Source organism: Pseudonaja textilis, chromosome 5 (assembly GCF_049901715.1).
Source record: "Pseudonaja textilis isolate UNSWEBS1 chromosome 5, rPseTex1.2, whole genome shotgun sequence".
Taxonomy (NCBI): Eukaryota; Metazoa; Chordata; class Lepidosauria; order Squamata; family Elapidae; genus Pseudonaja; species Pseudonaja textilis.
In genome coordinates, this window is record NC_141994.1 from 55,522,854 (window position 1) to 55,535,159 (window position 12,306).

Below are 12,306 nucleotides of genomic sequence, written 5' to 3' on the forward strand. Positions count from 1 at the left end.
GTTCTGACCAGTTCTGGAGAACCGGTAGCAGAAATTTTGTGTAGTTCAGAGAACCGGCAAATTACCACCTCTGACTGGCCTATTCTCTGCCTCCCGAGTCCCAGATGATCAGGTGAGTCTTTTTTTGTTGCCCTGCACAGGAGAATGGAGCTGGAAAGCAGGTTAGTGGGGTGGGGAGGGAATGGGATTTTGCAGTAACCTTCCCCCAGGAGTGTGGAGGGAATGGGGATTTTGCAGTATCTTTCCCCTGCCACACCCACCAAGCCACGCCCACCAAGCCACATTATGCCCACCAAACCATGCCCACAGAGCAGGTAGTAAAAATTTTAGAATCCCACCACTGATTGGTTGGGAAACAAATGCTGCAAAGCATAGTTATTTCAGGAAAATCCTGATTTGTCTTCCTGACAACTTTCACCTTCAGAGTACAGAAAAGCACAAGAGAATTAGCTATGCTTGAACGTAACTAACCAGTAGGAAGGTTTAATTAAGGAAGTGAGAAGAGGAGGAGCAAAATGCTACGATTCTTGACCATGTAAAAGCAATAGCACTCAGACTTATATACCACTTTATAGTGCTTTACTGCCCTCTCAAAGTGGTTTACAGAGTCAGCATATTGCCCCCAACAATCTGGCTCCTCATTTTATCCACCTCGAAAGAATGGAAGGCTGAGTCAACCTTGAGCCCGGTGGGATTTGAACTGCCAAATTGTAGGCAGATGGCTGCAGAAGTAGCTTGCAATACTGCACTCTAACCACTGCACCACAGAGGCTCCTGGGATTGATTGGTAATGTTAACACTAATGTTTTAGATTCCTAATGTTAAGGGAAAATAAAACTGAATATACTTGAATGCATACCTGGGACTTTAAAAAAAAAAGTCAGCTCAAGAGAATTGAAGATAAAAAAAAAAAGCACAAATGCAAACAATTTCAATGACAGACACATTTGAAAGACAGCAAGAGAAGCTCATGTAGGTATATGAAATGCCTATCAAAAATTTGAAAATGGAAAATGGCATTTACAGAAGATGGAAAGAGGAATGTGGATAAGAGCACCAGGAAAAATACACAGAGATGAACTAGAATTGGAGGAAAGGTGTCAGAAAGGCTCAACATTAGATTGGTGAAGGGAAAATAGCCATCCATATTCAAAATGGAAACAATGGAATCAGTACTGCATTAATCAGCTCAGTGAAAATGGCAAAATGTCAGCAGATAACAAAAGAGAGGCATTACTTAACTCTTATTCTGGCTCATCCCTCTTTAAACAGAGGGTATTTTACAAGGGAATTGGAAAGGTAAGGATGTAGAGATAGAAGTGAAGCACGAGATTGATAAAAATCAGGGAATATTTATTTTGAAGAAATAAAACTTCAGAGCCAGGTAATTTCCCTTACTAACCTAGGGTACTGTCAATGGTCTTGAGAAAACCAGGAGAACATGTAAAATACTAGATGACCTGAGAGGAGGTTGTTCCTATCCTCATAAAGAGGAGAAAAGTGGATTGCGGGGCCTGGGAATTGAATAGTCGGATACTAATACCTGGAAAAAATTCTACAGTAGATCATGAGGTGATTGATATGAAAGTGCTTTGAAACGGATGTAGTGATTATTAAAAGTCAGAATGCATTTGCAGATAACACATCTTGCCAGATTCATCTTAACGGTATTTTTATTAAGTTGAGACTTTGTTGGAATGCTCTAATATACTAGATCCACTAGATTCAGTAAAACATTTGTATTCTGACCTTCTGAGAATATAAATCTGGAATCTCAGGAGTCAGAGAGCATTAATTTAGTAAATTAATTTATTAATTAGTAAAGTCATAGAATCAATTATTAACCAATCCATTATCCTCCACTTAAAGACAAAGAACCTACTCTCTAATTAAAAATTTGGTTTCAGAAAAAAGCTATCCTGCAATCTGCAACTCTTACACTGCAAAAACATATGAACTACACAACCCGATCAGGGCAAAGCAATAGACACAATCTACATAGACTTCTGTAAAGCCTTTGATTCAGTGGTACACGACAAACTACTCCTAAAGCCTTACAGTATCTCTGGACACCTGCATAACTGGATAGAAGCATTCCTGTCAAATAGACAACAAATGGTCAAAATTGGGAGTGTCCTATCAAATTTTGTACCTGTCAACAGTGGTGTCCCCCAAGGCAGTGTTCTAGGACCAACTCTCTTCATACTCTACATAAATGATCTCTGTGATCATATCAAGAACAACCGTGTTCTCTTCGCTAATGATGTAAAGCTGTTCCACACCACAGACAATACTGCTATCCTTCAAAAAGACCTCGACTATGTATCAGAATGGTCAAACAAATGGCAACTTCAAATCTCAACAAATAAATGCTGTCTTACCTATTGGCAAAAAAAAACAACCAGAAAATGAAATACAGGCTGAATAGTTAAGACCTTGTTGATGATCCAAACTCTGTCAAAGATCTTGGAGTACTTATCTCTAATGATCTAAGTGCTAGAGCCCACTGTAACTACATAGCCAAAAAGGCGTTAACCTAATCTTATGTAGCTTTTTCTCTGGTAATATTATACTACTAACTAGAGCATACAAAACATTTGCTAGACCAATACTCGAATACAGCTCATCAGTCTGGAACCCACATTAAATCTGATATTAACACAGTTGAGAAAGTCCAGAAATATTTCACAAGAAGAGTTCTCCACTCCTCTACTCATTGCAGAATACCTTATGCCACCAGACTTGAAATTCTAGACCTAGAAAACCTAGAACTACGCCGCCTTCGGTCCAATCTAAGTATAGTATAGAAAATTATACATTGGAGTGTCCTACCTGTCAATGAATACTTCAACTTCAATCATAACAATACAAGAGCACACAATAGATACAAACTCAAGGTTAATTGCACCAAACTTGATTGCAGGAAGTACGACTTCAGCAACAGAGTGGTCAATGTCTGGAATTTTTCACTTTAGGAAATAAAATGGGAAGATATAGAATGAAAAATATTTGTCTTTGCAATAATACTTGTGAGAAATGGATTTACAGAATGAGTATGAATCAGCACTTCAAAACAGGCAAAAACAATTTTAGGTTGTATTGGAAATTAAAACCCACCCCCCTCCTAGAGAAATGAAATATTTTAGGATATATTAAAAAGGCAGAATATTCCCCCTAAAAGAGAAGTAGAAACTCAGAAAGGCAGAAACTCAGTCCCCTCCCCACCTTTGTCAATGGGCCATTAAGGCCTGGGCAGTCCATTCTACATAACAAAGATCTACCTCCTTCAAGTAGACCCATAATAGAAATCCCAAAGCCCTTTCATTACATCATCATCCACCAAGGCTCAACCAAGCCTGGGACTCAGGACAGTCTATAGAGTTGCCCCTGCATGGCCCCATGGGAGTCTGACAACCAATCAGAATACAAGCTCAAATTCAAATCCCAACAGAGGGTATAAAACCCAGGGACTTCTCTTCCCTTTTCACCCATGATTTCCAAGGCATTTGATCCTGTTCATCAATAAACCTTCTTTCCAAGCAACTTCCATGAATCCAGTGTCTTTTTTCCCACTTGGAACTGAACCCAGAAGATATTTCTTCCAACGATTGCATCTGTTCACCCAACAGGAACTAGTGGTGGGATTTTGAAAATGCAAAGTGCCCAGTCAAACCCCATGTCTTGTCTACTTAGAGCACAAAAAATGGAGACTTTTATAGCCTCCTGGGATAAGAAAAGAAAAATCAGGTTGGATTGGCCAAAGGGTAGCACTGGAATAGGGTAAGGTAGTTTGGAGTTACAACAAGTGCTTCTGTAATCATGTTCTTCAGTCAATTCTAATAAGGCTTAGTTGCAGCTTGAGTTCTTGAGAAGGCAGTTCTGGCTGAATTTGTAAAACCAGGCAACTAGATAACAAGTATTTTCTGATTCTGCAATTGTTAGATTAATCAAATTACTGTGCCCAGTTCTGAGCACCATAGTTAAAAAGCAACAAGATTCCAAATGAAATAATATAGTCAGGCCTACATTTTTGGGAGGTGGTTGTTGTCTTGGTTTTAATGGTTGCTTTGAATCCAGACTGTCAAGTTTCATTTTATTTTTAATTATTTTAATTACTATTAAATTTCGAAATATAATGTAACATAATAGTGTATTTAATCATAATAATTAAAGTCTAGATAGTGGCAGGATAGTACCTGCAGACAGCAGAATAGAACTGGGGTTGGGGAAAATCACAAAATACAAAGACCTGACATCAGTAGATTCATTTTACCAATGGAAGTAGAATAAGTGTGACAAAAGAAAAGAAAGATAGTGCAATAGTGATAGGTTCCTTGAGTGCAATCCTAAAACATCTGGAGTACCATTTGAACACTGTAGGCATTGACAGAATCAACATCAGTCAATTGCCAAAGGCAGTTTTACTTGGAACAGCTTACATCCTTCAACAGTAACTTTAACAATAACTTATGCCTATCCCAGCTCCTTGGGATGGACTTGATAGGTGGATAAAGAATGTCAGATCCAGCCTAAACGTCTGGCTGTGTGACAAACCATCATGAGCAGGTTAAATTATTATGAGATTTCCAAGTACTGACTGGTAAAGTCTTGGCTCATAACGCATCAGACATAACTGCAGGTGAAAAGATGGAAGTATGGATAACTGCTGTGGCAATATTAGAGATAGTAGAATAGAAGACAAAGAATTGGAGAAGATCACAAAATAACAAGATATGAAAAATGAAATTAGAAGTTTATGGCATAAGCAGGCTGTGGTAGTCCCAATGGTTATGGGCACACAGGGTGTCATACTAAAAATATCTTGAACGGCACTTAGAAAATCGGCACATTGACAGAATTTCCAACTGTCAATTGCAAAAGGCCCCACTGCTAGGATCCACACATATACTATGTCAGGACTCAGGATATTATGACATCCTAGGTTCTTAGGAAGAACTTGATGCATATGAAGGTAAACACCAGGTAAAGAACTGGCAGTTGAAGTTTCACATTGGTGAACTACTACTACTGCTACTACTATTATTATTATTATTATTATTATTATTATTATTATTATTATTATTATTATTATCTGTCTCTCTTTGGGGGGAAATTAACTTTTGTCAGACTCTCTGCTAGCACACAGAACCACCAACATAGGTGGCTAGATATGACAATCCTCTTCTTTTAATGACCCCGTAATCCTTTGTGGAGTGGAGTCTAGGCAACTGAATGGAGCTGAGTGTTTACTGGCCAGCTGCCCTTCCTGTCGCCAATGTGGAGTTTTTTTTCCAGCAGTTAGCTAGATATGACAATAGCAGCTACCAATTCAATAAGAATCTATCACACTGCACCAACAGAACTTCTGATCCCCTGAAAGCTGAAGACAAAAGAAACTCACCACGCACCAAACATAGAGAGAATTCCACAGGCAAACCAAATGATTAAGGAGAGGCCCACATTGCCAGAGTTTTTCAGGACCCCCTTGGGGGAGATAAATATGCCACTGCCCACCATGCTCCCAATGAGAAGTGAAAAGGCCCTGAGAAGTGTGATCTTCTTCCTCAGAAAGACAGCCTCTTCTTTCTTCTTAGGTTTACCCATGACTAGTGTGATTCTGGGTCAGTAGAAGAAGAAGCCAAGGTCAAAGATTTTGATGCTGGTGAATGTCTTGAGAGACCATAAAGATCCTTCCTTGGTTTCTTGGTCAACCTGCATTGAAAAAGGAAGAGCATTAATGTTTAAAGCTAATAGTTAGGATAGAATTGTAATATAATGTTGAAGCAAGTATAACATTCTTATACCCATAGTTGCATCCTGACATTAATTGTGATGGCAGGGGCATAATAACCTATATTACATCTTCTAGTGTTTAAAGTTCTCAACTTACAGCCGCAATTCAGCCCAACATTTCTGTTGTTAAGTGAGACATTTGTTAAGTGAGTTTTGCCCCATTTTGCGACTTTTCTTGCTTCAGTTGTTCAGTTGTTCAGCTGTTAAGTGAATCACCACTGTTCATAAGTTAGTAACCTGGAATCGCTTCATTGTTAAGTGAATCTGGCTTCCCCATTGACTTTGCTTGTCAGAAAGTCATGACGGGACACAGCAACGGTCATAAATATGAACCATTTGCCAAGCATCTGAATTTTGATCACATGTTCACAGTGGATGTTAGAAAGGTCATAACTGTGAAAAACGGTCATAAGTCACTTCTTTCAGTGTCACTGTAACTTTGAAGTGTAACTAAATGAACTGTTGCAAGTCGAGGATTTTCTGTTTAATGACAAGCTAGTTGATTTTCTGTTTTCCAGCTACTAAGGAATCTCACAAAGAAGACATTCTATCATTATTTGCAGGTTTATTGTTTCCATCTAAGAAACATATATGACCTTAACTCCAGCCACATTTTTTTCACTTCTTTGTTTCCCACTATGCACACCACTGATATCTGATTGAGGGTTCACAGTTTGTAATTGTTTTGAAAACTTTAATCTGATCTATGGAGTTTACAGGTAGTCCTCATTTAGTGACAACAGTTGGGACTGGCAACTCAATCGCTAACTGATGCAGTTGCTAAGTAAAATATTAAGTGACTGCAACTGCTTATGAGTTTATTACAGCTCTATTATTTTCATCACCAGGAGAAAAGAATGGAAGTCCAAAGACCGTATGCAGTAATTTGTGTTTATTTGTATAGTAATACCAAGAATGACTGTTCCATGAAACATTACAGTTTATTTATTGACATATGAAACCTTAGGGGAAAAATCAGATAGAAGATAGATGGATAGATAGATAGATAGATAGATAGATAGATAGATAGATAGATAGATAGATAGATAGATAGATAGATAGATAGATATGTAGATAGATAGGCAGGCAGGCAGGCAGGCAGCAGGAAGACAAGCAGACAGACAGACAGACAGACAGACAGACAGACAGACAGTAACACTAAATCAGGTGGGTTGCAACTAATATTGTAGGTGCTTGTTACATATGTGTACCTTTGCTTGATTGCCTATATTTTCTTCTCACATGGATTTGGAAGGTTACAAATACTGTACATCCATTTGGGTGCACTATTGATACTTTCAACTTTGTAGAGGATGTAGTTCAATGTTAATAATGAACCTGAAGCCTGGGAAGGATGGGTAGACTGTAGTGGAGTAATAGATCTCTTCCATCCTCATTCCCAATCATAAAAATGCAAGAAATTTCCCCACTATCTGCCTCAACCACATCCTGTTTTGCAGAAAAGAAGGGGATAATTCTGCTCATTTAAAGCTATGTTGGCCTATGTACCAAACACTGAAAAACATGAAACCTAACTCTGTTTCCTCTCTACTATTTTAGGAACAGATACTTTTTGTAAAGTGAAATATCCTGATAAAGCAAATTACTTTGGCTTTTAAAGCTGAATTCTTTTATAAAATGGATTAAAATTCAAGTATGTTAATCCTTGTAGCTATACTTAATACTGTTCTGTATGCGAATAGTACAAATGCAACTTTTCTAAATATCTGTTTTGTTCACATTATGGATTTTTGGCTTCTATTACATCATATTATATATTGTATTTTACTCAAAGCATCAGGTGATAATTTAATGGCTCCCTCAGTTCTGTTATGTAAATTTAAATTAATTCAAGCATTTTATAGGCAAAAGGAATACTCATTGATCTCTCCCTCTCTCCCTCCCTCCCTCTCTCTCGACCAAGTTAAAATAGCAGTAAATCCATTGACAAAATCTGACCCAAAATATTTGGTCATAGATAGATATTGTAGTTTTAGCTATGTTATGTGAAATGAATAGATTTGAAAACAATAATTTGAACAGAGCCAAATGTTCAAACACCAGGGTTTTCCACTTGCATAAGATCATGTCTTCATCTGATCTCCAATCTGAGGAAACCTTAATTTTAAATTTAAGCCTTAATCTGAATACAAATGGGTTCCTCTTATTCAGCAAAGGATATTACCAGTCTTTAAGCTGTCAAGGATCAGGACTATAAATTAAGTTGCAATTCAGAAATATTTATTGTTTAAGCCTACACAAGAATTTAGTCAACTAAATTTCAAATCTCAATTGATAATGATCAGTGGAATTCAAGGGAGGCTGGACCACTTATGGCAACACAAAGACTCTAAGCTGATGACACATTTAAGTCCAGCTCTCTCTGCTCTTCTCCTACTGCGTTCTTTTCGCTGATGATGTAAAGCTGTTCAATACCACAGACAATACTGCTACCCTTCAAAAAGACCTTTACTATGTATCAGAATGGCCAAACAAATGGCAACTTCAAATCTCAACAAATAAATGCTCTGTCTTATATATTGGCAAAAAAAATCAGAAAATAAAATACAAGCTGAATAGTCAAGATCCTGCTGATGATCCAAGCTCTGTAAAGGACCTTGGAATACTCATCTCTAATGATCTAACTGCTAGAGCCCACTGTAACCACATAGCCAAAAAGGCATTAAGAGTTGTTAACCTAATCCTACGTAGCTTTTTCTCCAGTAATATCACACTACTAACTAGAGCATACAAAACATTTGCTAGACCAATACTCGAATACAGCTCATCAGTCTGGAACCCACATTATGTATCTGATATTAGCACAGTTGAGAAAGTCCAGAAATATTTCACAAGAAGTTTCTCCACTCCTCTACTCATTGCAGAATACCTTATGCCACCAGACTTGAAATTCTAGACCTAGAAAACCTAGAACTACACTGCCTTTGGTCTGATCTAAGTATGGTATATAAAATCATACATTGCAATGTCCTACCTGTCAATGAATACTTCAGCTTCAACCATAACAACACAAGATACACAATAGATACAAACTCAAGGTTAACCGCACCAAACTTGATTGCAGGAAATACGACTTCAGCAACAGAGTGGTCAATGTCTGGAATACTCTACCTGACTTTGTGGTTTCTTCCCCAAACCCCCAAAACTTTAACCTTAGACTGTCTACTATTAACCTCACCCCTTTCCTAAGAGGTCTGTAGGGGGCGTGCATAAGCGCACCAATGTGCCTACCGTCCCTGCCCTATTGTTTCTTTTATTTTTCTTATATGTACCCATTTCATGTATTCGTAACTATGTATATACTTATACCTATTATCTTGTAAGCAATTGACAAATCAAATAAATCAAATAAATAAAAATAAATCTCATGTTTATTCTTTCCTGCTGGCAGGTGACATTTGGTGGTAGTGGAGAGAAAAAGCACCGAGAGATCCACCAATACAATGACATCAACAGAAAGGAGTAAAGGGGGCAGGAAGATGAAAGCAGCACCTTCACAATGCAAGCTGTACCATTTTAAAATGTGTGTTCTGATATCATACCCCTCCCCCAAAAGAAGCTCATGGTGTGAGACTACTTTCATCATTCTGATACTTCAGAAATATAATATTTGCAACTAGATCTGGATATAGAAATTTCCCAATGAAATTGCTTCAAATCTCTTCAAAAGTGAAATAACACATTGCCACAAATGTTGTTGATAACAGCAATGGATCTCTCTCCAACTTAAGTCTCCTCTTGTGCCTCAGAACTATACAACTTTAATGTCTCTTAGAGAAATTATAACACAGAGATCTGTGACCGGCGATATATGAATCAATAGGCCATGCTGGAGCATTGAAGCTTATGAATATCAACAAGACAGGGAAATAAATTAGAAGCCTATTCATTGAAATAAGGAGTGTAACATCTGTTGTCATTTTCTTTCTCTAGGTGACAGGTGATTTTCACATTGATAAGTGATTTTTAAAACAATCAAGTGCAGAATGCCCAGCTTCGTAAGAGAAAGCTTCCTTCCCCATATGCTGAAAAAGTACAAGAACCCAGAATCTTGCTACCTTAAATTGCCTACACGTATATTTCTCACAAGAAAATAGAGGACCCCTTGGAATTCATGTCTTATACACTTAACCTCATTTCTAACAAATAGTATTTATCACTTTCTGAGTTACTTGCTCTCTGGGTTAACTTTTTTTTAATTCCAGGTTAACACGAGAGACATATGACATTTTACTTGCTTATCTTTCTTCTTTACAGTAAGCAAAACTTATTGTAATGCTCCCCTTTTTCTCCAACAATCTCTTACTGAAAACGATAGGAAAATTCTAGAAGATCTGAATGTTTAAAAGGCTTGTTTCACATTTACAAACAACCTAAAGATACTGTGTATACAGTCTGCTACATAATGCTGGGACTCTGTGTTTCTTTAATGTGAGGTATATTTCTAATTTTGAAAACACAAACAGTCAAAATAATTGAAAGCATCGGTCAACAGAGCCTCAGCTTAGGAGACTTGAAGGGGACAAAGGTTGTTAAGAATGGTGGTTGAGGTCCTCCCCTAACAGTTATAGACACAGATATTGAAGTCTGGAGTTTCCTCATACATACCATGGGCTTCGCTTCTAATCTAAGAGTCAATCTTATGAAAGCCTTTAAGATGACAACAATTCATTTTTCATTTAAACTTCACACCATTCCCATAATTTTCTTAGGTTAGCTACACTATTCTTAGCACACATTCATCAGCTGTTAATAACAGTTCATACATAAGAAAAGGCACTTACCCAGCAATTAAAGGAACCCTATAGAAATGGACTGATGCAGGATTATTTAATCCACCGAACAATGCTGAAATTGAATTCTCTCATTTAAGTAATCTCTAACAGCAAGAATGGGCAAAAATATCAAACGTCAGACTCTCCTAATTTAACAAAGAGTTAAAAAAAATCTTAACTTCTTTAGAAAAATAAGCAAGGAATGTGAACGCATTAAGCAGTGTAGATAAGTAGGATCACAGAACTGTTGAATAATAAGAACTGGTAAATGAAGAGCCAGACACAAGTCCCTTAGCAAATACAAAACAAAACAAAACAAAACCACACTCTTTTTAGGTGCACATTCAACTTTGGAACTGGTTGGAATCCTTCAGGAATTTATCAGAAGCTTAACATAATTATCAGTTTGGCTTTTAATTATTAGATTGCCTGTATGTTCAGCTTTAAAAGGTACTTTTCTTTTTAAAGAGTCATCAAAGGAAAATCCTCTAGTTGAAGTCTATTCTAACTGAACGTTATTTTGTCAAAGTTCAATACAAAGAATCACAAAAAAGAAGTTAGGATAAAGGTTGCTATCAAAAGCTGGCACGTTTTGATCTCAGTTGGCAGACTAAAAAAGGCTTCTCTTTCTACTAAATTGGTACTGATGTTTTCTAAAAATATATCAATCTGTATAAAGAATCACAGGGAAATGTTATGGAAATCATTATATCTTTTTACATTCTGTGTATCACTTTTTTCCACTAATGGAAAACTGCCAAGCTATCATTAACAGCAGATAAGTACTTAAAAGCAAATAACAAAGAAGCTTTTCAGGAAAATAACTGGATTTTCCATGAAGAAAAAGTAACAGTGGAGCATCCTAGTAACAAATAAGGAAGCCCATTCTTCCATAAATACCCACTAACCTCTGTACATTCAGAGTACTGTGTTCATAATGAATATAGGCAATAAACTGTTGAGATATCTATGACTTAGCCCAGTGCAACCCTCAAAGCCAACCTTCTCAAACATTGTGTCCTAGATAAATAGTGAATGCAAGGCTAAGCTGGTTCAGAATTCTGGAAACTATCTGAAATGGACCACATTGGGGGAGATTTGTTGAAGCTGTTACATTAAATCCTAGAGTCTTTCTATAAAACAGCTGAAAGAAATCCAGTTGCACGTAGAAGCTAATAGTTCAATCTTTATCTTGGTTGGCAGAACTTTAACGAATAGAGAGCCATCATTCTATAATGGCACATTTCTCTATCCTAGTAATAAACATATGAGGGATTCTCACCTTGTAGAGAAAATGGAGCAGATGCAATTTCCCAAAGACCTGAATGTAATTTCCATAGCTCCTCCAAAATTTAGATTTTCGATGCCGAGAGAAAATGATTCATAAATGCATTATTATATATTAGTAATAAATACATAGTAGCTCATATAACTAGTTGGTCCTAATTTTAATTCAATTACAATTAATCATAACTTTTTCTCTGTCCTCATCTACTTTTATGCCTTGGACCTACCAACTTTTGGGGGTATCATTCATGGCACACCATTCAGTGGCAAAAATAACCATACTTCTTGTCTTTCTCAAAGCCGCTGAATTGAACAAAAGAAGAACACACCAAAGGAACTTATAATATCTCTCCCAATATCCTGAATAAGAACCTACCATTCTTAGAATAATTGATTCTACTGCTGAATTATTCTTATTATTGAGATTTTT

The 12,306-nt window shown here is 37.0% G+C and overlaps 1 protein-coding gene across 4 annotated transcripts in view; it reads right to left on the bottom strand.

Annotated features, from left to right (window-relative positions):
- LOC113453242 (cystine/glutamate transporter-like) overlaps positions 1-12,306 on the bottom strand; it is a 29,812-nt gene that overhangs the window by 15,687 nt on the left and 1,819 nt on the right. The window contains exons 1-2 of one of the 4 annotated variants that reach the window (XM_087934915.1): positions 11,498-11,538; positions 5,409-5,712 (exon numbers count right to left, since the gene is read on the bottom strand). In XM_087934915.1, the coding sequence (XP_087791041.1) occupies positions 5,409-5,604 (196 nt within the window). In that variant the 5' untranslated portion in view covers positions 5,605-5,712; positions 11,498-11,538. Of the gene's footprint in view, positions 1-5,408; positions 5,713-8,788; positions 8,808-10,598; positions 11,539-12,306 lie in introns of those variants that run through there. The other 3 variants (XM_026724847.2, XM_087934916.1, XM_026724785.2) reach the window with 3 other exon arrangements.